This window comes from Peromyscus eremicus, chromosome 10 (genome assembly GCF_949786415.1).
Source record: "Peromyscus eremicus chromosome 10, PerEre_H2_v1, whole genome shotgun sequence".
Lineage (NCBI taxonomy): Eukaryota > Metazoa > Chordata > Mammalia > Rodentia > Cricetidae > Peromyscus > Peromyscus eremicus.
The window spans coordinates 20,569,148-20,592,111 of NC_081426.1; the positions used below are offsets into that span (position 1 = coordinate 20,569,148).

The following is a 22,964-nucleotide window of genomic DNA, read 5'->3' on the forward strand; positions in this document are numbered from 1 at the left end:
GGAGGCTGCTTCCTGCTGTGATTTCAGATATTCTAAGACTGCCCAAACTGAGCTACAACTAGAGTTCACAGGTTCACAGGGGAAATGGGTAAAAACTGCAGCTGTTACCTCGCCTCGTGGTATGCCCAGACTAACGTCACGCACAGCAGTGGTCTTCCACCTGAAAAACCTTCTGTAACTCTTACTGAGGTTGCACAACACAAGAATGTCCCCGCCAGTTCTTCCTTCAAGCACCCTCCTTTGTTCCTTTTCAACATCTATGTCCTTAGCAGACTTGACTGTGTCCTGTGGGGCAGAGTGGACCCTGGAAAGATAAAGGCAGAGTTAATATCCAGCTGGGACAGTCCTGGGATGGTCACCAAATGACACCTGTGGAGACAGAAGGCAGAGCCGTCAGACCATGAGCTATCAGGGCGTCTTAGCCCTATCATCCTGATTCCAGAGAAAGTCAACTTCCTTTCCACAGTCAAAGGATGTCTGCATGTTACCAGCAGAACTTATGAGACATCAATGCTAGAGGAAGATTTTAATTTGGGGAATAATAAAGTCATGTCAGGCCTCATGATAAGTGCCAAAAATATTGATCACATTATTATAAAATATTAACTTATATAGGTATTTTCACAGTAATCAATTCATTTATTAAATATGTAACAAAATAGATTGTGTACATACCTTATATATAAAAGTACCCAATATTAAATTTATAGTATAAATTGGATTGCATAAAAGGGTTAGACAGTCAGCTTTTTTTTGCACATCTTGCATATAGTATTCAATAGATATTTGCCAGATGAGCACAACTCTGATCATTGCGTCTAATTGGTTCACTCTGAATCTGAGCTGCTAGGTCCTCATTAGAATTTCCATCTGGGTATTTTTAACTTTCAAGTAAATTTTCATTTCTCCAACAAACTATAATGTGCCTGCATTTTAATGATTAGGTACAAACCAATCACAGTGTTCACACTATATTCCCATCAATTTCCTTGTTTTCAGTGTGATCTGTTGTTATATAGCATATAATCATCTCTTCAAAGGGAGAGGAGAATTTTTACAATGTTTTTTACAACTCTCAGATTATTTCAAAACGAAAGAGTACTATAGCTAAAAGAAAATAACCATTGTCAGTTCAGAGGAGTCATCCCAATGACTTACTCAGTATTATTTTTCCACATCTGAAATCAACATTTTACCAAAGTATGTATGATTCATAATACAGATGAGAAAAGGTGGTTAGATCCTCAAAAGGGTCTGTTGTCACTTATAGAATGTTTGAAGACATAAAAAAATGAATCAAAAGAGATAAAAAATGAGAGTGATAGCTGTCCAGGGGGCAATTACTCAGAAGCAGAAAGTGAGGCGGGCACAAAAAAATATGGGAAGTATTCAGCTTAACAAAAAGAGGGTTAGATGAGTTAATTCATTTCATGAAACTCCATCAACTTATACATTTCTGCTTGATTAGTATTTCTCTTTATCAGATAAAGACCACCATTAACTCTTCTCCCTCTGCTGATAACTCAAAGATCTGCATCCAAGATTCCCATCCTCTGCTCAATGAGAACCACCTAGAAATTTGTATTTATGTCTGCTAATCACATCCCCCAAACTAAGCAACTCTGGGCTTCAGAGAAGGACCAGGCAGCACATTCTTTAACTCTTCTCCTCACTCTGACGGGTAGAGGACAAGCAAAAGCTTGTTGGGTAACATCCAAACAAACCAACTTCCTAATTCTTCCACCTCTGCTCAGCCATCCTCCAATCATAGTGCAACAGAAGGATCCAGGTGGGCAGTAAACACAGCAGGCCTGTCCTGGTAATTCATCACAGCTTGTATCTGGACCATATGGCTGTTCTAACTCTGCCTGCTTAAGGCTTAAGGGAGCACAGCCAAGCTCCAGACTGTAGCGAAAAGAGGCAAGAGCTCCCCCACACACCTGTGTGAGCTGGTATCAGGCCAGGGCTGTGTGCAAATAGAGACCTGTCATCTTAAGACAGCAGAAGTGTGCAGGTGGAAGCCAATGCAGCTTAGAGGACAGCAGTGAAGTGGATTTCACAATAGTGCCCAGGATGTGCTGGTAACAAACACATAGTGCAGGTGGAAAGGGTGGGCTCTATCTGGTTCCCACGAGGGAAGAGTCTCTTCCCATTCTCTTTAACTTTTAGTTAAAACTGGTACAATTTTCCCTAAGAAGGACTTGCTGAGAAACTTGGCTATTCATATTCAGCACTGATTAATGACTGAGTTCTATTTGGATTTAAATAAAAATTGGAGCTCACAGTCATTGTGATACTGAGTCATAAGAAAGCAGAAGAGTAGACAGTGCCTCTGATCCTTGCCCTTCACATCAACATAACACAAAGGAATATTTGCTGTGGATATCAAAGACATTGTTCTAAAGTACAACCCAACTAATATCCTCTATGATGTAAAGGTAACACAAAAAGTCTTTTCATTGAAGAAAATCCTTTTGATAATGTAGAAGGATTGAGAAATCTAGAAGCTGCCAGAGGGATTCTCCATTGTGAGTTTTAAACAGACTGAAGTATTAAGGATTATCACAGAAGCAATTACACTTAAAAGGTGTTCAGAATTCTACTCCAGAGTCACTCAGCTCTGGAAAATCAGCAAATTCCTGAATAATCATGACCAAATTCAGAAGAGTTTGGGGGTTTGTGTTCAAAATGGTTCTCTATTTTAGCAGCCTTGGGATATTATGCAAAGAAATATATCATAAAATGACTGAGAAGAAAACAATACATATGAAAGGATTTCCCAAAAAATACTAGCAATGGAGCTTTATAATCTGCAACAGATTCTTTAGTGGCAAGGTGGTAATAGATTTTCCGTAAAGAATGCCCCTCTTTGAGAGACATCTCAGAAAAACAAAAAGATAAAATTAGAGAGGTGGGGGTGGGGAGAACCTCTGTCTGAAGTGGGAATCAGAGGACCAAAAACAGAGAGAGGATCAGTCCATTAAGTGGGGGAGGGGAAAGCAGCAGTGGGGACCCTGCACAAGAAAACACACTTCCTTCTAGATGTCAAATGTATTTTTTTTAATATTTATGTATTTATTTTATGTGCATGAGTGTTTTATGTGCATCTATATCTATGCACCATGTGTGTGCCTGGTGCCCTTGGAGGCTAGAAGAGGGCATAAGATCCCCCAGAACTAGATCTACAGATAATTGTGATCTACCATGTGGGTAGTGGGAATCGAACCAGGGTCTACTGGAAGAACAGCGGTGCTCTTCACCACTGTGCTTTATTTGACAAAGTTTTAGAATCTTTGCAAAGCTACCTTAAACTCCATGTGTATGTGTGTGAGTGTGTGTGTGTGTATGTGTGTGTGTGTGTGTGTGTGTGTGTGTGTGTGTGTGTTGGCAATCATCTTGGTGTATCTATCTACACACACAATTCTCAGTATCTTCACAAAAACAAGAACAGAGGAACTGCATTTGGCAAAGTCATGTGGTTTCTGCACTAAAGTCCTACACCTTTCTGACTCTAGAAATTAATGCCATTTAGCTATAAAAATGAATTACTTTATGGTTTCAACCAAATTCACTTTTGTTGTTACAAAATAATGGAAAAATTAAGCAATTTCAAAGTGGAAAATAAATTGAGACAACCAAATAATTGAAAGAATTATTTTAAAGATTAGCACCTTATCTTTTGAAATTTTTTCCATTTAGTTGGTGACTAATACTTACCCACTAAAAAAGGAAACATAAAACCTTTAACTTATTAGAACCATTCATAATAATGCCAATAAGACACATTGCTTTACCTTGAAGCTCCAGATGGACTTTTCCTCACTCTTTATTCAATAATCAGAGGCATTAAGCATGAGTCCTTCAGTACATACCTTGACCATCGCAGAACGTCTCCATGTACCAGAATCCTCAGGAGGAGAAGAATTGTGCCCTGTAAGGCCAACTCCACGAAGATCCAGCCCAAGAAATTCATCTCAAAGGGGCTCACATAAGAATCAATGCCAAAGTTGTGAGTCAGGTCATACTTGATCTGATTATAACAGAGTTCTATGAGCCCTTGACCCAGGCAGAATTGAGGAAAAATAGTAAAAACCCACTTGAGGACATCGTAGATTTTCTGCAAATTCTGCACAATAAAAGGGGGGGGGAGATGAAATTAAAAGCTATTCCTTTTTGTAACATACGCTAATAACTCTCTGTTGTCCCAGACTGGGGCTGTCCTTCCAGTCTGCCATACCCTCTTAGGCAGAAACACTCTCAGATAGTCATGGAGCCAGATAGGATTACTCCTGAGATCCTGTACTGTATGTCTTGCTAGGTTTTGCTTGATGGGAATCAATTGTCCTTCTCTTCCTCTTCTCCATATTGGACTGGGGATGTGTGTCCTCTACCTGCCCCATATGTTTGATCGTACTGGCTCACAGCTGTAGAGAAGTTGGGATGAAATATGTTTTTGAGTCTTACTCACATTTGAATAAACTGATGAAGTGTATGGAGTAGACGGTAGGTTTTTATGCTTTAGCATCAGGGCCATAATAAGTGAGCTATTTTGGAGCCACAGTGACAGAATGAGTTTGTGATGCCCACCTGGGAAAGCCATGAGTCTTGGGAACCCAAGGGCAGAATTTATGAATGGAATATCTGTACCATTCCCAAGATATATGTGTTAAGTTTTTATTCCCAATATAGTAGCTTAGAAAGTCAGGTCTTTTGAAGGTAGTTTTGGGTAGATGACGGCAATGGGAAGAATCTCTACAATGAAATTAGTGTCCTTGTGGGAAGAGAAAGAGCCACTGGCTATCTCGCCCACTTTTCACTGTGTGAATACATTAAATGGCAACTGCCTGCAAGTCTGTACCAGGACTCTCAGGAAAAACTACATCTAAAGTCGCATTGATCTATGCCTGTGTCAATTAGTGTACTGCCTGAGAGGGTTGCTGTTATCAGTGATAGTCCGGGATAGGCAGCTTTGAACCTTGGGAACTGATAATTAATGACAGGGTATGGTGACATCAATGCCTTTATAACTCACCCACAGTGATTTTTACACAAGTATTAACAAAGACTGTGCTATATGTGAAGGCTGAATTAATTTAAAAAAACACACAGATTCATGGATTGACAAATCAAATGTTTGATTTGGGGATAGCGGCAATTGATGCATCTTAATATGTAGAGAAATAAAAGCTGTAACCTTTAACCTGCTAACATTTTATTGGTTGCAGCAGAGATATTCATCTGTGGGAGAGAAAGGCATGCCTGGCCCTGCCCAACAACCCAAGACATATCATTCTTAACAGTATTTTGGCAACATTGACAAAGACAAGAGCCACATTGACACCACAGTCTGCATGTTCAGTGGTTAATACTGGTTATTCTGGTTATGACCTGAGAGCACAGTGGCTGTTCTTCATGTCTTTCACTAATTTTACAAGTTCATAGTGCTTTTTAACATGAAAATGGACATTTGATATCAATTAGAATGAGTATTGTAATACTGTTAAATGGCTTCAGCAAACAGTATCACAATAAGGAGTAAAAGAAAGAGAAAGATCAAAGCAAATCTAGTCAAATGTCCTCCATTCCTAATTGCTGAGTGACGTGGACTCCTTTTTCCAGGAAACATCCATTGCCTGTTGATTCTTTCGGGTGCTGTCTGTAATTGCAGATAATAATGTCTTTTCATCTACCAGGCTGTTAGGGTCTCGTGGATGGAACTGTTCCTGGCTGACCTTTTCTTTAGTTCCCAGTGATTCACCTTCCTTTTCCTTTGAGAATTAGCTTAGCTTACCCCTCTTCTGTTATCTCATTCTCCCAGAGCTGCCCTGGCTTTGGCTTTCTCCTAGTTGTATCTGTATTCGACCTGGTTTCCTTCCCACCACAGTTTACAGGATCCTCAATAACCCATGTCACATTAGAAATCGATGGAGTGGAGTGGGGCCTCTACGCCTTTTCTGCTGACTTCAATATTCTCCTCAAGTTAAAGCCAATTAATTGTTCAGTAAGCTGTCTATTTAAAGGCTCAGAATATTAATACAGATTACTGTCAAACTCAATCTGTAAATAATCACTGAAATAGATCATTGCCCTCATTGAATGCAAAATGGATATTTACATTCTCCACTGCTTCTGCACAAACATAAGGTAAAATAATAGGAGATAATGTTGGCCATCATTTGAGAGTCTGTCAAGCCTGGAACCCAGCCACAAGGAGTGAACCTGTCCCAGAGGGGGCAAGCCTCAATCCCTCTCTAGCTGGAAACAAGAATATCAGCATTTCGTTCCACTAGGAGCACTGTACCTCTCCCAGGTGAATTGTGCACATTGTGGCTCTAACACTGAGCCAGCAGAGAGTACTGGACTAGCAAAGAGACTCATGAGCACAATGTGCTCAGAGGTGAGATTAACAAGCAGAAAAAGAAAGGATTGAAATATGAGAGCTAAAGAGAGGCCAGAGTCTAAAGCCCGTTCCCACAAGTCAAGCCAGACATGATGGCTTAAAGCAGAAGCCAAGGGTGAGGACAGCCTTGTGAAGGGGCCAGGGTACAGGGAAAGGGAAGGGAATGAATAGGATGTATCTATAGAAGGGACCTCAGCTTGCCTCTAATGCCTGGTAGACATTTCCTCCACGAGGAAAATAGCTCCCTGGTGAACAGCCCATGCCCAGAGCAGTGTTTTTCTCTAACACATGGAAAGACACTATACTAAATTACATAAATTTTTGACATCACTCTTCAGGTATGCTATCATGCTAGTGTGGACAGGGTTGTGGCCCATATTACTTAAGATTTCAAACCAAGATACAGTGACACTTTGGCATACTTTATTGTATCCCTTTCCCTACCACCAATAAGTCAACATTTGAGGATCTCTAAGAAAGGTGTTGGTAACAGAACAGTGAATACCTACATGGCCCTGCCCTGGCTTATGGAGCAGTTCCCCTAACACCACAGAAGTTTTTGCAATCAATCACTCCTTCTGAAGTTAAATGACAAGGTCACTCATATATTTCCCTGGATTCTACTAGGACATGCAACTCTACTGGGCTGAAGCTTGTTAGGGTTTGACTCTAAAGTATCCCTCAACAGGGTGGCATGCTCAACACTTGGCTCCCAGGTTGTGTAGGGGTAGTTGTCTGTGCTTCACCCGTGAAGCACTGTCCCTAGTAGGCAGCAGGTAACTGCTAGGTGCCTGCTCCCATCCGGGGCGTGACCGAGAAAGGGACCTCTTAAGATCTGAGATGTGTACATGCTCACTCTCTCTGGACTATCTCATGATCCTGGATGCCAGATGCTGGACTGCAGACCAAGTCAGAGATCTCCAGAGAACCACTGTCCTCATCTCTCCTGGATCCTGTAACCTTACCGAAAATAAACCTCTTTTGACGAGCAGAAAAACTATGTATAATTGCCTCATTAATTTCCGCTATAAGATGGTAGCACTATTTTGAAAGATTCTGTAAACTCAAGCATGAAGACTCTGGTTGGAGAGAGTAAGTCACTGAAAGCAGGCCTCTGAAGGGTGTACCTAGGTCCCAGGCTGTCCCTTGCACTTGAGGAGGTGAACAGCCTCCTCCCACACATGTTCTAAATTAAAAGCAAAAGCTCTCTTAAACTGGGAGCCAAAATAAAGCCTCCCTCCTTTAAGTTGTGTAAGTCAGCCTTTTTGCCATAGTGGTAATGAAGTATGTAGTAGACATCCCCATTCTCCTGGCTCTGGCACTTTGGAAATGGGCCACTGCCAGCGACTCACCTGGGCTTTAGAAATGATGGCCAAGAGCCTGGGCATGGTGGTCATCAGCATGGTACACAAGCCAAAGATGAAGTTCAAGGAGATGTAGGAGATGAAGGCAACATCTGAACTGGAAAAGATTCTGGATATCAGATACATCCATGGAATCATTGCATATCTAAAAAGGAGAAGAGAAGTCATGTTTATTTTCCTGAAATGTTTATCTGTTATCACAACCGAAGTAAAGTACAGATGCAATGTTGTTAGAACGACTGAGTTTTCCTCACTTTGTGTAATATATGTAATAGTCTTCTATAGAAAAAGATCCTTTGGGGGGCCTCCAAAGACCCTGCAAGGCAAAGGGAAAGTGTCACAAGGGCCTGGGCTTTCCACTGGACTTCACTACTATCACTTCTGTCTGATGGAGCTCCTTTGCCTCCCAAGCCTATTGCAGCAATAATGCCTATCAGTTATAATGGGAAAACTGGAAGATTCCAAGAATATAACAATACTCAGAGCTCTCTGTCACAAAGCACAGTGATACTAGAGAACACCCCTGGGTTAAAATATAAACTCTTATACTTGAGAAAATGTATGGATGTAACAATGTACAAAGCCATACGGTATCTCAGAAACCTTGCTCAATAGCAATCTGCCTCATAATTTGACCATGAAGAACATTTTTTATGAAGTATATGTTGGAGACAGGTGCTTCAAATCAATTTTCCTAAAATATTTGCTATAGAAAATAAATAAATAAAATCAAAATAACTACCAAAGATGTTAGCCATCACTGGCTAATGCTGTAAATTATGACTATTCCTGTCTGAATAAAGTAGTAACAGGAAGAATCGAATCCCACCTCAGATCCTACATGTACTTCCTACTGTCCTTTCTAGGGAAAAACTCAACTGTTATCCTTTGTCATGTGATTGCTTTCAGCAACTGGGAACCAGGCATGGTGACATACTGTTGTGATTCCAGAGCTCAGGCTGTAAGGCAGAAAGATAGACAGTTCAAGGGCAGACAGGTCTACATAGAGGAAAAAATGAATGAAAAGAATGAAAAGAAGGAGGAGGAAACAAATTATCCCTACAACTGAAATACATATAAACAATAGCAGAAGCTTGTGTGTCAAGTTTATTGCTGTTTTAATTTCTATCAAATTCATTCTTAGAGCAAGCAATAATATATATATATATATAATTCCTTAATAAATGTATTCTTTAATATATATATATATTAAACTGTTGATTCAAACACAACATGTGGAACAATATAAGACAAATTGTTTTTATTTTATATAAGCAGATTATTAAGAGGTGGAGATAACCATCCTGGTGTACTTAAACCAGAACTACAAACAAGCCAGCCTTTCTTTGTTCCTTGTGCAATATGGCATCCAGCCAGCTCTCTCTGTTAAACTTGAAAATGTGGGAGCTGGAGAAATTGGGGGGCATCACCTCATGGAATATCTGATGTGGTCAGTTGTCAGTACAAAGCACAGCAAGATGATCATCGCTTTGATCAGCATCTCCATGCTCACAGGGCGGCCTCTCCATGCCTTCCTCTCCCACCATCACTCTGGATACCCTGAGCTTTCCTTAAGGAAGTCATTACCACCTAATCTCTGGTCTCTACTCTACTGGAGACTGCACAGAATCTGGACTTTGCCACACTTTACATAAGGTCTTCATACTGGGTTATGTCCTTCAAATATTTGACAAGTGGATCAAAGCATTGTCTAAGAAAAAAAGACTCAGAGACAAAGACATCATCTTAAGTGATCCCCCTGGGGGCTTCCTTTCCTGCATTAATGAGGCTTTGAGCTGATTTTCCACCAGCTACGATCCCATGATTTTTTTTAACTACCTTTTTATTACTTTCCTTTCAAACAGTTGGTTGAAATTAACATATTGGCAGATCTACCTCCCCCCATCTTTTCAAGTTTTTAAGGAAAATTTAAATTGACTTATAGAGCATAATTTACTTTATGTGAAACCTACTGTGGCTTTTAATACTCTCTACTCTTTTATTAAAATATGTCATCATTTTAATGATTGTATAATTCGCTGGAGGTTGGTCTACTGTTCACAGGTATTGTGGAATTTATGAGAACATACCGTGTCCTCCCCCTGACAACTGGTCCCTTCCTTCTGCTGTGTGAATTTCCCTTGGGAACAAACAGGAGTCTGCGCTCTCATTTTCACAGTCCTTTAGCACTAAGCATGCACCAGCTACGTTCTTAGCTTTACATTTATATATATATATATATATATATAAAAAAGCTGTCTTTTACTTCGGGTATTTTTAGTGTTATTTTCTTGACTGGTTTTAATTTGTTGAGATTTTTGAAAGAAGGCCTTAATATGTGGTCTCATGCTGGTCTTTCTGCCTGTGTTCTGTGGTTCTGAGTGTTGGTATTAGAGGTGTGTGCTATTGTGACCAACAAAACTCATTCATGTTCTCTCTCTCTCTCTCTCTCTCTCTCTCTCTGCCCACAACTTGCTAATCAGATGTGAGCTCTCAGCTACTGCTCCAGCATAACCCTCTAAAACTGTAAGACTGTAAGCAAGTCCCCAATTAAATGCCTTATTTATTTATTTTTATTTATTTATTTTGGTTTTGTTGTTGTTTTTGTTTTGTTTTGTTTTTGAGACAGGGTCTCTCTCTACATAGTCCTGGCTGTCCTGAAATGCATTATGTAGAGGAGGTTGGTCTCAAACTCACAGAGATCCCTCTGTCTCTGCCTCCCAAGGGCTAGGATCAAAGGCATGCGCTACCATGCCTGATCTAGCATTATTTATAAATAGTCTTGGTCCTGATGTCTCCTCCCAGCATTAGAACAGGAACTAAGACAAGGAAGTATGTCACCCTTGAGAGACCATGACTATGCATCCATAGACCTATGCTTCTCTAGAAATCCCGAAAGATGTTTAGTTATGAACATAGAATTTTCTAGCTTGATGTAATCAAGTTAAACATTTTCTAAAAACATATTGAATAAGATTAAGTTTTGAACTATATAACTTCATCCAAATTTTGTCACCATTTTTGAAGTCTGGCCCTCTAAAATTCAAATGTAATTTTTTTAGCAAGATCTATTTTATACATGCTACAATGAGATGCAGCAACACTTAGCCAGTCAATGAGATGAATGATCTGAAATAAGATAATAGAAACAGGGTACACACATACACAGCCCTTTATACATGAGTTCATAACTTTCAAATTGAATGTAACACCATATTCCACAAGCATCATTTTAGTGAGCACACAATTTCTCTAAAGAAAAAGATAATTCTAAGAATAATAGTAATGGCTAAAATTAATTTAATGACTCTATCAATTGTCCCTGACATTTACAAAGATTATCTCATTTAACTTTTAGCAACAAAATTGGCATTTTACAGGGAGGAACCTAAGGGTTAGAGTGGACTTAATTTCAGCAAGACCACAGGATAAGTGACATCATGAATATTCCTGAAATAACTGGCTTCCTCGTATCTTTACATATTTCCTCACTTGTCCATCCATCAACCCATATCAGTCTATCCATTCATCTGATGATGCACACATACTTGTTTAGGCAAAACTCTGTCCCCTACTTAGATACTTTGAATAATTCTGGATCACTGGATTGACAATAAAATATGCAAAATTCACTTTAGTTACAGCCTTTGGCATAAATCTGGGCATGTTATTTTTTTAAAAAAATTAGGACATTGATTAATTTTCTCCACCCAACAAGCACCATTTGGGGAGCAGTCACATGTATTCAGTGTGTATAAATGAGAATTTCTGCAGTGACTTTTCTACTTTTACTATTTTTCCTCTGAGGAAAAAGTGATAGAAGTCACACAAAATACTTCCAAGCTACTAATATTATAGGAGAGGGAAAAAAAATATGCCAGACAGCTTTACATGAGAATCTCCACAAACGCAATTTCCAAGCTAACTGGATTATGTATTTGAGCCCACGATTAATGTCAAAGTGAGAATAACAGAGAATCCATTTCCCACTGCACAAGTTTGTCAAACAGCTTGAGGGCCTTTCTGAGACAGGACCAATGCCATCTTCATTACGACCACGTCAACCTTTCCCTCCTCACAGGGCATTCATCATCCTGCTCAAGCTTGTTTGCTCGGCAGCCCTGGTAGAAGCAGCGTAATTGCTTCAGCAGACAGAAAATCATGAAGCAGACAGCAGGTTCAAAGCCATCCTGAGGGTTTTCTTTCTCGGAAAACAAACCATAATTCTGCAGCCGTGTTTCTCATCACATACCCGAAAAGTGCCAGCAGGAGGGCTGTGGCCACCAAGTTCTCCCGGAAAGTGAAAGCTGTTAACTGGAAGGCGACTATAATGGCGACACACAGGCAGACGGAAACCAAGTAAAAGAGCTGCAAAGACAAAGGGGACGTGCTGCAGTGGATAGGGATATTAACCATTCTTCTTTACTCTGGAGTTTCCATTCAAATTCTATTGCCACCTAGCTCCTGCTTTGCATAGTAGAGTATTTTTAGAGTTCATCATGCTGAGTCATTGTTATGGGCTTGGCTGTGTTCCTCTAAAACTGATGTGCCGAACAACACCCAGAGCTTCAGAATGTGACTGCATTTGAAGTCAGGGTCTATGGTACTCCAGGGGAAGACACAACAACCTACCAGAGTCACCTAGGTCTGCCTCCCTTGAGAAGGGTTGGGAAGGGACAAGGAACCCAGACACTGTCCCAGAAACAAGGCCACACACACACACACACACACACACACACACACACACACACACACACGAGAGAGAGAGAGAGAGAGAGAGAGAGAGAGAGAGAGAGAGAGAGAGAGAGAGAGAGAGAGAGAGAGAGAGGTGGCTATTCCATGCTCTGCTTTCCCTGCAGCCTTTCCTTCAAGGGCTCTGCACAGGCAACAGAATCCCAGGGCCTTCCTCAGGCACTCCTAAACCTAGCTATTTCTCCTCTGGGGTCACTGGCTTCCTCAGAACCACCCATGCAGCTGAGTCCTTTTTCTCTTCAGATCTTTGCTGAAAATCAATTTATTACTCTAACTTCCTGGGTTAAAGTTGCCTTTACCCCACTACCGTCTTTCATTCTTGCCAAAGATTTAGTTATGAATCAGTTACATCTGGTATATTTGCTGCCTTCCTCTTCCAATAAGTCTGTGAACTCTGTTGGGGCAAGACCTACTCTAACTTACTCATAGATTTAGTTCCAATATTCAGTCCATTGAGTGAGTGAAACCAAAACAGACAGGCTGGTTGGCTTTCAGACAACAGGGATCTGTTGCTCACAGCTCTGGAAGCTGAGAAATCTAAGACCTGTTCAGTAACAGATTTAGCATAGGGGGAGCAATTTAGAAGTGGTCCATTTTTATTCTCTTGCCACACGGCAGAAAGGGCAAAAAAGATCTCTGAGATCCCTTTTATAAAGGTATTCATGCATTCATGAAGGCTACATCCTCTTGATCTAATAATTTCCCCAAAGATTCCACTTCCTAATACTATTACCCTGGGGAATTAGTTTGAACAATGAATGCTGGAAGGTGTGGAGGAGATACTAAAGTTCAGTCCTCAGCAATCTTACACACACCCTGACCCAAAATAGATCCTCAACAATATTCATTGATTGAGTGATTGAGTCATTGAACAGAATAAATATAAAATGATTGAGTAAAAGTAGAAACAGAGTCAGCCAACAATCAACTAGTTCTTCCTGCCCTTAAACCCCAAGTCTACACATCACAGAGTGAAGAACCCAGTCTGTGTTGGGGATACAGAGATAATAAGGAATAATAATAATACAGAGAAGAGGGAAAATCCTGGGGTCTTTAAGGTTTGGTTTCTGTGTGGTGTCATGAGTGTGTGGCTCTTTGTGCTCCTACTCATTGTTGGCAAGCCCTTCACTTTCTCTGGGACCACCAGCTGGCAAATGTCAGGGAGTACAGAGGCTTGATGCTGTGGTACTAGAGACAGAATTGAGTGGGAGGTACTGAAGTGTGGTTCTATCCAAATAGAAACAGTGTTCTGGAGGGGCCACTGCATCCCTATGAAGAGGTATGGCTTAAATAAAGATAAAGCCTTGGGGGACCAGCACTTCTGACTTGTAATTTATGAATCATCTTCAGTGCCGGCTGAAGGCAGAGTTGCAACAGACTCCTGAAATGCTAAGGTATTTCAGGTGTGACTCAGATAAACTATATGTTTTAAAACATCTAGATTACAGGATCAGAAGCAAAGAAATCAGTTGAGCTCTAAGCTCATTCAAAGGGGTAAACATCGCTTAAGAGCAACTTGCTAACACATCAGTTCTGTGTAAAGCATAACACAGATGGTCAGAAGCTGACGAGTGGGAGGCTCTCAGTGAGTTTCAGGCCTGTCCTGCTTTCTGCTCACATAGGATTTTCCACATCATAGAATGAATCATATCTATGAGGGCATAAAGGCACAGATATTTCAGCTGTACAAAAATGAAAGCTCTATGCCACAGTGATAGCATGAGTGGTGGTTGTTCAAGAGCACTAGTTCAGAGTCCATGCATTGAAAATACCTGGCCTAAACTCTAGGCAGCTCCTCAACAAGGACTTGCTAAATCACTGAAAGAGCAGAAGACAGTCTAGGAATTTCCACACTACAGGAAACGCTGATACCTGCTACCACACCTGGGAGGTACTCACACCACGAGCAAAGGTTAGGGATACAGATGAGAGATCATTTCTAATACTATTTTTATCATTCACCTTCTGGACCTTTGAAAGAGAATAACGAAAGCAGTTATTTACTCATTTCCTCCCTAAGAAAGAAACCGTATTTCTGGGAGGATCCTTTATTTCAGAGATCTCCAGCCCCTGATTCCTTAGTCTTCCCTTCATGAAGCAATCCTGAACGCCTGATGATGCCCGGTAAAAGCAACCTGATGGGATGCTCTCAGACAACAGAATGGGAGCTTCAGTTGTGAACCGCCCCAGGTGACTTGGGTCCTTCCATTTCCACATTCATATAAGGACCATATTCCCAAATCCTACCATGTCGTATGAGAAGTTAATTAGCCAATATGTCCTGTAGCCAAGGCCACTTATATGTTGCAACCTTTTAGCTCCAGTCACCCTGTCCCTCACGACAGAGCTACCAATCGATGCCGACAAGATGGAGAATCCCAGGACAATGCAGAGGGCGACACCACACTGGCGGATGCTCTCCAGGCTGTGGACAAAGGATAATATAATGGCTCATCAGATGTCACAGAAGAAGCCAAACTTTCCTACTCTGATTAACACTTAGGGAGGAGAGCCAGGAACACTGCCAAAAGTATATGGATTCTCTCCCTCATTCAGTCTCCTCGAGTGCTTTTAAAGATGTGGGTTATTGTTCAGAGCTAACAGAATGCAGAACAGAGAATGGACTAGAGAAACATGAAGCTGAGGAGCATTTCAGTATCTTCCTATCTCAGTCTACTCTGGAGCATTTCAGCATCTTCCTATCTCAGTCTACTCTGGAGCATTTCAGCATCTTCTTATCTCAGTCTACTCTTGATCATGAAGTCTGACTCTCAGCTAAATGATAAACACACCCAGAGCAGCATCCCACTGTTGTGGCCCTTTCCTACATTACAACTCACTTGCTGTGCAGCAGAACCCAAAGGAAGGGGCAATTGTAGGGCTACTTTCTTCACTGGCTCATGTCAAAACTCAGGTGCTGGGAATACCAAATGCTTTCTAAATGACCACATATCACCATGATTGCACCATGCATGCTCACAGGCAGGTGTGTAGCTGGAGCTCTGAGAAAACCTTTTGTCAAGTCAAGTACTGCCATTGTCCATCCTGTCTATCTTGGGGAACAGGGGGGCACAAGCAGTCTTTTAGATATCTGACACAATGAATAGTCTGACCACACACCACCCACTCAGCTATGCCTTCTTTCTGTCACACATTGTGTTATAACAGTCACCAGCTAACCTGTCCCAGCACTGCGGTCAGCTGTCAAGAGATTGCTGGAGGTGAGACTCTGAAAACAGTACAGGTAGGAAGGCAATCTGCAACCCACCTGTACTGTTTCATTGCTTATTTAAGGACAGAGTCCTCATCAAGATATGTGTTCTCCATTGGGCAGGCCAGAAGTAGCAATAGTACTTTTATCATCAGTTTTTAACTAATGACTGTTAGCTATATGGAAAAGAACGGAGATGGGGAGAGAATGAGGACAGAAACAATGGACTGAGTAGCAAGGTGTTGACACCTGACACAATTCTGTACCCAAACACACCTGCAACAGCACCCCCCACCTCCACCTGCACTTCTTGTGGACTGTGAATTTTTTAAATCATGTATGAGAAATATTTGGGGAGGCATTGCATGTTTGCCATGTGAATGGCATGTTTAAGTTATTAACCTGAATAGTCACTCTGGAATATGTGCTGTCCACAGGCTACAGGAACTCTTCATTAGACATATTTTTAATAAAAAATACAGCTGAACAATATTCTCACCCATTTTCTACCCAGCCATTACACTTCCCCTTTTAAAGCTATCTGTGCCAGAATCTCTCCTGGAAAATGTTGAAAAGAGATCAATATCACTTTTCAGAAACTCAGAGGTTTTTCTATGCCCTTCCCCTAGCATTCTGTCAACTCACATCTTGTCTTCATTCAGCAGGGCCCCTCCGTACGGGTGGCTGTAGAGTGTTATTCCTGTGAACAACAAGTTGAGATGTGAGCATCATGCCCTGTCCTCTGGGGAGACATCTCCAAGCCACTCATGAGCTGTCTCCTGGTTGCTCTGCCCACCCCTGATCCATTATCACTAACAAAGGGTAAATGTGTTCTTGACATTAAACCAGTGTGTGCTGGGCTCCTTGTTCTTCCAGCTTTTGTCAAGCATAACCATCACGTATTCACGTGTGTCACATCACAGACACCATGCTCCTTTGTTACATGTTCTAAGTATTCTAGGACCCTAAGTGATATGTCATCATGCCTTATGATCAGGAAGGAGACTCAGGCTAAACAACTCTGTGCAGAGAGAGCACTAGAGAGAAAACAGGCCAAGTCCAGACAGACAGAAACCGAGACCATTTTCTCAAGCTAATTTTGTTCTGGGGGCTGGTGGACTTTGCTCCGCTTACTTTGTTAGGCTCATGTAAGAGTGTATCGCCGGGGCCAACATGAAGAAATCACCGCCATGTTATCAAACGGTAAGATCTTATCTTATAAAACTATTCAGAATATCATACAACACGACACCCTTTCCATAATAAACCCCAATTGATGCTGTATCAAAGAACCCAATACTTTAGCAAACAATTTGTGCTTCATCCTAAAGGCACTGGGAACTGTGAGTCATTAGATTTTCTTCTTCACACTGGTCATTCTGAATATTCAGAGCCAAATGCGGGGCTAGTTGGAGCCCAACACAGTAAGCATGAAGCCCTCTGCTTCCTTTCACGTTGCTACTGTTTTTTTTCTTCTCCTTTTGACTCATTCATTTAACATTTATCTTGTCACCTGTCTCTGTATTATTGATGAGAGCTCACTAAAATCCCACCAAACCATCATAGGTATAAATCAATATGAATGAATCGTTGAGTACAATAGTGGGCCAGAACCCAAGAAACACAACCCAGAGGTTTCACCCTCGAGTTCCTCGACAGCTCTCTGCTGCCTGCACCCCTCCCGTTTGCTCCAGCCTGTTAGTTTATTCCACCGTGGGATCAGCCATACAACAAGGGAAGCTCTGGTCCATAACCGAAAGAACAATGGGAGTTATTTGTTCCGAAATTCCCCGGCACAATGTCACCAAACAGTTTCTGTGATTCTGAGCTAGTGTCCAGATACTCTTTCCTAGTACCCGCTGTGTGGGTCTGATGCCTGCTGTGTGGTTTTCTCAAACCTGGACTTACACAGCCTTCTCCAACTGAATTGCCAGAGTTGGCCAATTGACTGTCAGGACTGGTAACACCCAAAAGCCTCTCTCCTGTTTGTCTTTCATGGTGTGATGCCCTACCTCCCTTCACCATGCTGCCGGCTTGAAGTGCTGGCTCACTGGCAGGCAGAATTTCACTATGGCCAGCTTCATACTGGCTAGCCTCATACCAACTAGCTCCACCAGGGAGCCACACAAAAGTTACGTGACCTCAGACCTTGTTTATGAAGAATGAGATCCTGCCAAGCATGGCAAGTATTCCCAGGGTGCTGCAGACAGTGACAATATAGTTCTCTGTTAATGTAATTGTATTTTCTGTCTATTGGTGAGAACATTATAAACTAGAGGAAACCCAGGAAAGTGTGGTAATCTGAGTAAAGTTCAATTATAAAACTGAAGTAACATTGAAGAATACTGAAATGTCTAAGCCAAACACAACAACCCCTGACACACACACACACACACACACACACACACGCACACACACACACACACACCTTTGGGGCAAGAGGACATATGCAAATGTCTTTGGGTGGATAAAATATCATCACATGTCAGGGGAAACAGGGTTGGTCTATAATGACTTAGAAAGAGAAGTTGGTTCAAGGATACAAGTTCCAAGCATGAAACATGCATGACTAGAGGTTGAGAACATGGGTCCTAGTCCAATCTTTGGAGAAAAGACAAGGTTGGACAATGAATTCAGTTACACAAATGGTGATTTTATGCAATCAACTAAACTTCAGTAAAAACTCTAGACACTGAAGCTTATCCACTCTTCTGGTTGCTGAACAGCTGGATAGCCTGCAAGTGATTGGCGGTAACCTTCCTGATTCCACAGGCATCTTCCCTAACCTCACGCACAGAATCTCTATTGGCTGGTTCTAGTAAACAATCCAATCTAATAAGGTCATGACAACCCTTAAAACTACTAGCCAGGCTGCCACAGTGCAGAGGCTCCCAGGGCACTTGAAATGCAGCTGGCACCTGGAGTAAGTGTGACCTTGTTGAGGAACACACCCTTTGGGCTTATTGGGTATAACTGAAAACAATCATTGGTGGCATGACTTATTTCAACATCTAAGCCGATCTCCTCCTTTCCTGGATCAAACTCAAAGTCCTAGTGTTTAATCTTGTTTTATTCCATCTTGGCCTCCAGGATCAACTTTTCCTACCAGAAATTCTAGACTCTGGTTTGTGGGACCTGTGTTAATTCCAGGTATCCAGTGGCAGAGCAGGACACCAGCACACCCAGTGTATTCACTGATTTTTATTGTCAACTTCACACGAGGTAGAATTACCTGGGAACAGCAAACCTCAGCTGAGGAATTACTTAGATCAGATTGTCCTGATTAGTAATTGATGTAGGGAGGCCTTGTCCACTGTTTGTGGTACATTCCCAGTGAGGTAGATCTGGACTGACCAAGATAGTTAGCTGAGTATGAGCCAGTAAGACAGTCAGAAAGCCAGAAAGCACCATTCGTCCACAGTTTCTGCTTTAAGTTCCTGCCCTAGATTCCTTCAGTGATGGGTTTTTATCTACAGGTATAAATCAAATAAACCCTTTCCTCTCCTCAAGTTGTTTTGTTCATAGTGTTTATCACAACAACTAGAACCTCCAAATAAATGGATGTTTCTCCTTATATAAGTTCAGTCAGAAGTGTTCCTGGGACTCTCTGCAACCATCTCCTCATGTTGCTTGGGTCTCAACCCTCATATAGTTGAATATATTCTGCACACACCCAGTCCCCTGCAACCTGCCGGTTTATGACCACTAAAACAAAGCCCACGATTAGCCCATGGGTGTCCTCCCTTTAGGATTCCCATCATCCCAGTCACTCAGACTCAAAACTGGGTCCCATCTTCTCCTCATTTTTCTTTGCCATGTGTTCAAATTTCCCAGTTCTGTCGCTTCCACTCTGCCCCTGCCCCCCCCCCACACACACACACAGTGTCACAGTGCTCATGCGCATGAGCACCTTGTCTTGGTGGCCTCAAACTCACATCATCTCTAAGTCTGCCTCTCCCCAAGCTCAGCATGCATGCCAGCCCCAACAGGCTAGAGAATACTTTTCTAAAAGAAGAAAGAAAAAAAGAGAGGGGGGAGGGAGGGAGGGAGGGAGGGAGGGAGGAAGGAAGGAAGGAAGGAAGGAAGGAAGAAAGAAAGAAAGAAAGAAAGAAAGAAAGAAAGAAAGAAAGAAAGAAAGAAAGAAAGAAAGAAAGAAAGAAAGCATGAGCATGCATGAAAGGGCAGAGGGGTGAGGGAGAAAAACAGAACACTCATATCCTTCACCTCCACACAGGTTCACTTTATGATAAAGTATAAAATTCTCTTACTGGTTCTATTTGGAAAACGGGATTAGTATCATTTTCCTTGACCCTGATGCATTTTATCTTTGCCTTCAACTTCCTGGTCCAGGCCTCATTGACATCTCATTCCATCTCACTCCTATTCAGAAATTAATTTCATTTTTGAAATCATTATTACATTGTCATGCTTTAGTCAAGCAAAACTGATGAATAAAAAATGTATAAAGACTGCTCCTGCCTTACAGTGGTTTTCCTTATGAATTTTCAACTCCACAGTACTGTAGAAGTCAAATATACTTAGTAGAAATCGTGCTTCAAAATTTAATTTTAATCTTTTCCTGGCTACGGACATTTGGTACCATTCTCTGGTCATGCTAGGCAGCTGAGCTGGCACATTGAGCAGTGGGTCCTAGCCACCCACACGATCCATCCTCTATAACTCTGAATCACTAATTTGTGATCTTTCATCTGTTTTTTTGTTTTATATAAATTTTCAGTTATAATATTTTTAACTTAGTGTGAGTTTAACAACTCCATAATTAAGTTGAGCTGAATCTATGTTCCAAGTTTACAGTGTCATTTTTAACATACAAAATGATTAGATTAGTAGTCAGGCTAATTAACCTAACTAACCTAACACTGCAGATGGGAATAAAAATTAGTGCAACCGTTATGAAAGGTTGTACTTTATACACTATAGAGAATGTACTTCAAAAATTAGAAGCAGAAATACTGTAAGATGTAGCACCCCCGCTAAAAGAACTGATAGGGTCATACCAAAGTAATAAAATCATTACATTGATAACATCTCTGTTCACTGCAGCATCAGTGGCTAAAATAAATCTGCAACCCAAGTGTCCATGGTCAGATGAATAGATGCAGAAAAGGTGTTGTTTGTGGATATAGATACAGGCGTTTACATATATATAAAGATTCAACCCTTTTTTTTGTTTTTGTTTGTTTGGTTTGGTTTTTCAAGACTTTTCAAGACAGGGTTTCTTTGTGTAGCCCTGATTGTCCTGGAGCTCTCATTGTAGACCAGGCTGGCCTTGAACTCACAGAGATCCACCTGCCTCTGCCTCCCAAGTATTAGAATTAAAGACATGAGCCACCACCACCAGGCCAACCCTTTTTTAAAGTAACAGAAATCCTGCTTTTTGCAAAAACACTTCTGAAATGAATACATAAATAAAATAAGCCAGAAGCAGAAAAATAAGTACCACGTGATCATGCTCAGATGTGGAGTTTTTAAAAGTGAAACACATGAAAGCTGAGTGTGGCAAGGACAGGGTGGGAGAGATGTTCCTGAAAGGGTACAAGAAGAATTTGTTTTAGGGACAGACATGCAAGCATGGTGACCAGAGATAAAAAATGACATATTGATTATCTTTGATGGGATAGATCTTAAGCATTCTTATCACACATCCACACGAAGAAATGAATTAAATGGACAGGACAGCACAAATGAGTAGGAGGGGAAAAAATGACAGTCCTCAGATCCTGAATCCTTACATATTTGTGCACAGAGATAAGCAGCTGGTACCCAAACATATACCATCACCACTCCTCATCCATGTGTTACATACCTACACCTTCAACTAAGCATGGATTAAGAATGGCCATGGCTGGGCGGTGTTGGCGCACGCCTTTAATCCCAGCACTCGGGAGACAGAGGCAGGCAGATTTCTGTGAGTTCGAGGCCAGCCTGGGCTACCAAGTGAGTCCCAGGAAAGGCACAAAGCTACACAGAGAAACCCTGTCTCGAAAACCCCCCCCCAAAAAAAAAAACAAAACAAGAATGGCCAAGAAAAAAAACCTGCATCTGTCCTGAACAGGCATAGACATTTCTGTTTTCATCAGTCCCTAGACAGTGTTGCACAAAAACTATTTGATAGCATTTTTATTTTATTATGTATTTTCAGTCACCTGGAGAGTACATAAATTGTGTGACAGGATAATTCTAAGCTACAGGCTTATATCACACCAATGCTGTTTGAAATTAAAGATTTGAGCATCTGTGCACTCAAGCATCTATCAAGGTTCCTGAAACTAATCCTGGCAGATAACACAAGCGGTGGTCCTGTGCTCTGTGCTTTGAGTATGTGTGTACATATATTTTTGAGAGAAGCTCTATCACACCATCATTATGGCCATTTGAGAAGGGACACCTGAAACATGGGTATCTCAGATGCCTTCTAGAGTCCAACAATGAGCTGTAACATGCTGGACTTCCAGCCAAGAACTTCAGATATCACAACCCACTTTCTCACCAGCACACACTCCTGATCTCCAAAAGACGATATTCATCCAGCAGGAAGGAGACAGTCCAGAGGCCAAGAGACTCTGCTCCGCACATTCTGCAGAAAAGCTGTAAATGTTCCCATAGATGGTACAGTAATGAAAATTTAAACTACCGGTGATGGATCCATGTTTGACCAACTTTCATAAATATCTATGCTTACCCTAAACCATCAGAGTTTAAAATGGTTCTCTAATCATGGCATTCTGTTCCCTCATTTCTAAGTTATGAATGTATTGTCCTTCGTTGTGGCATATTTCCTGGATTGGTGTCATTTTTAGAATTCTAATCTAGGAGGCGAGGGCAATCTGCTCTCCCATCTCACTCGTGAAATGATTGACTGCCCCAGTGTGCCTGGCTGTATTCTGGATATTTGCATAATGCATCTTCTTGTTCTGCACTCTGATGATGAAACTCCATGTTAGGAGACCAATGTAAGACAAGCATTTCTTTGTAAGGCAGTTTCTGGAATGGTGGATTCTTAGAGGAAATAAAAATGTCAAGGAATGGTATAGCCCTAACATACCAGGTATTTCAGGATTGCCAGAAGGGTTCTGTTTTCCTGAGTACAAAACCTGCTTCTGATTATCAGCAGAGTGCAGGTCTATGATATCTCAACCAAACTCCCACCAAGGTACAATAGCACCGAAAACTGAGCATGTGTACAACCAGCATGGTCAACGGTAGAGTTCCTAAC

At 41.4% G+C, this 22,964-nt stretch overlaps 1 protein-coding gene across 1 annotated transcript in view; it reads right to left on the reverse strand.

The window, feature by feature from the left end:
* The window catches only part of Abca13 (ATP binding cassette subfamily A member 13), a 422,866-nt gene that overhangs the window by 92,811 nt on the left and 307,091 nt on the right, over positions 1 to 22,964 (reverse strand). Inside the window, exons 49-54 of the mRNA XM_059275000.1 lie at positions 16,373 to 16,427; positions 14,764 to 14,941; positions 12,017 to 12,132; positions 7,753 to 7,909; positions 3,873 to 4,126; positions 109 to 304 (exon numbers count right to left, since the gene is read on the reverse strand). Coding sequence (XP_059130983.1) covers positions 109 to 304; positions 3,873 to 4,126; positions 7,753 to 7,909; positions 12,017 to 12,132; positions 14,764 to 14,941; positions 16,373 to 16,427 — 956 coding nt within the window. The remainder of the gene's footprint in view (positions 1 to 108; positions 305 to 3,872; positions 4,127 to 7,752; positions 7,910 to 12,016; positions 12,133 to 14,763; positions 14,942 to 16,372; positions 16,428 to 22,964) is intronic.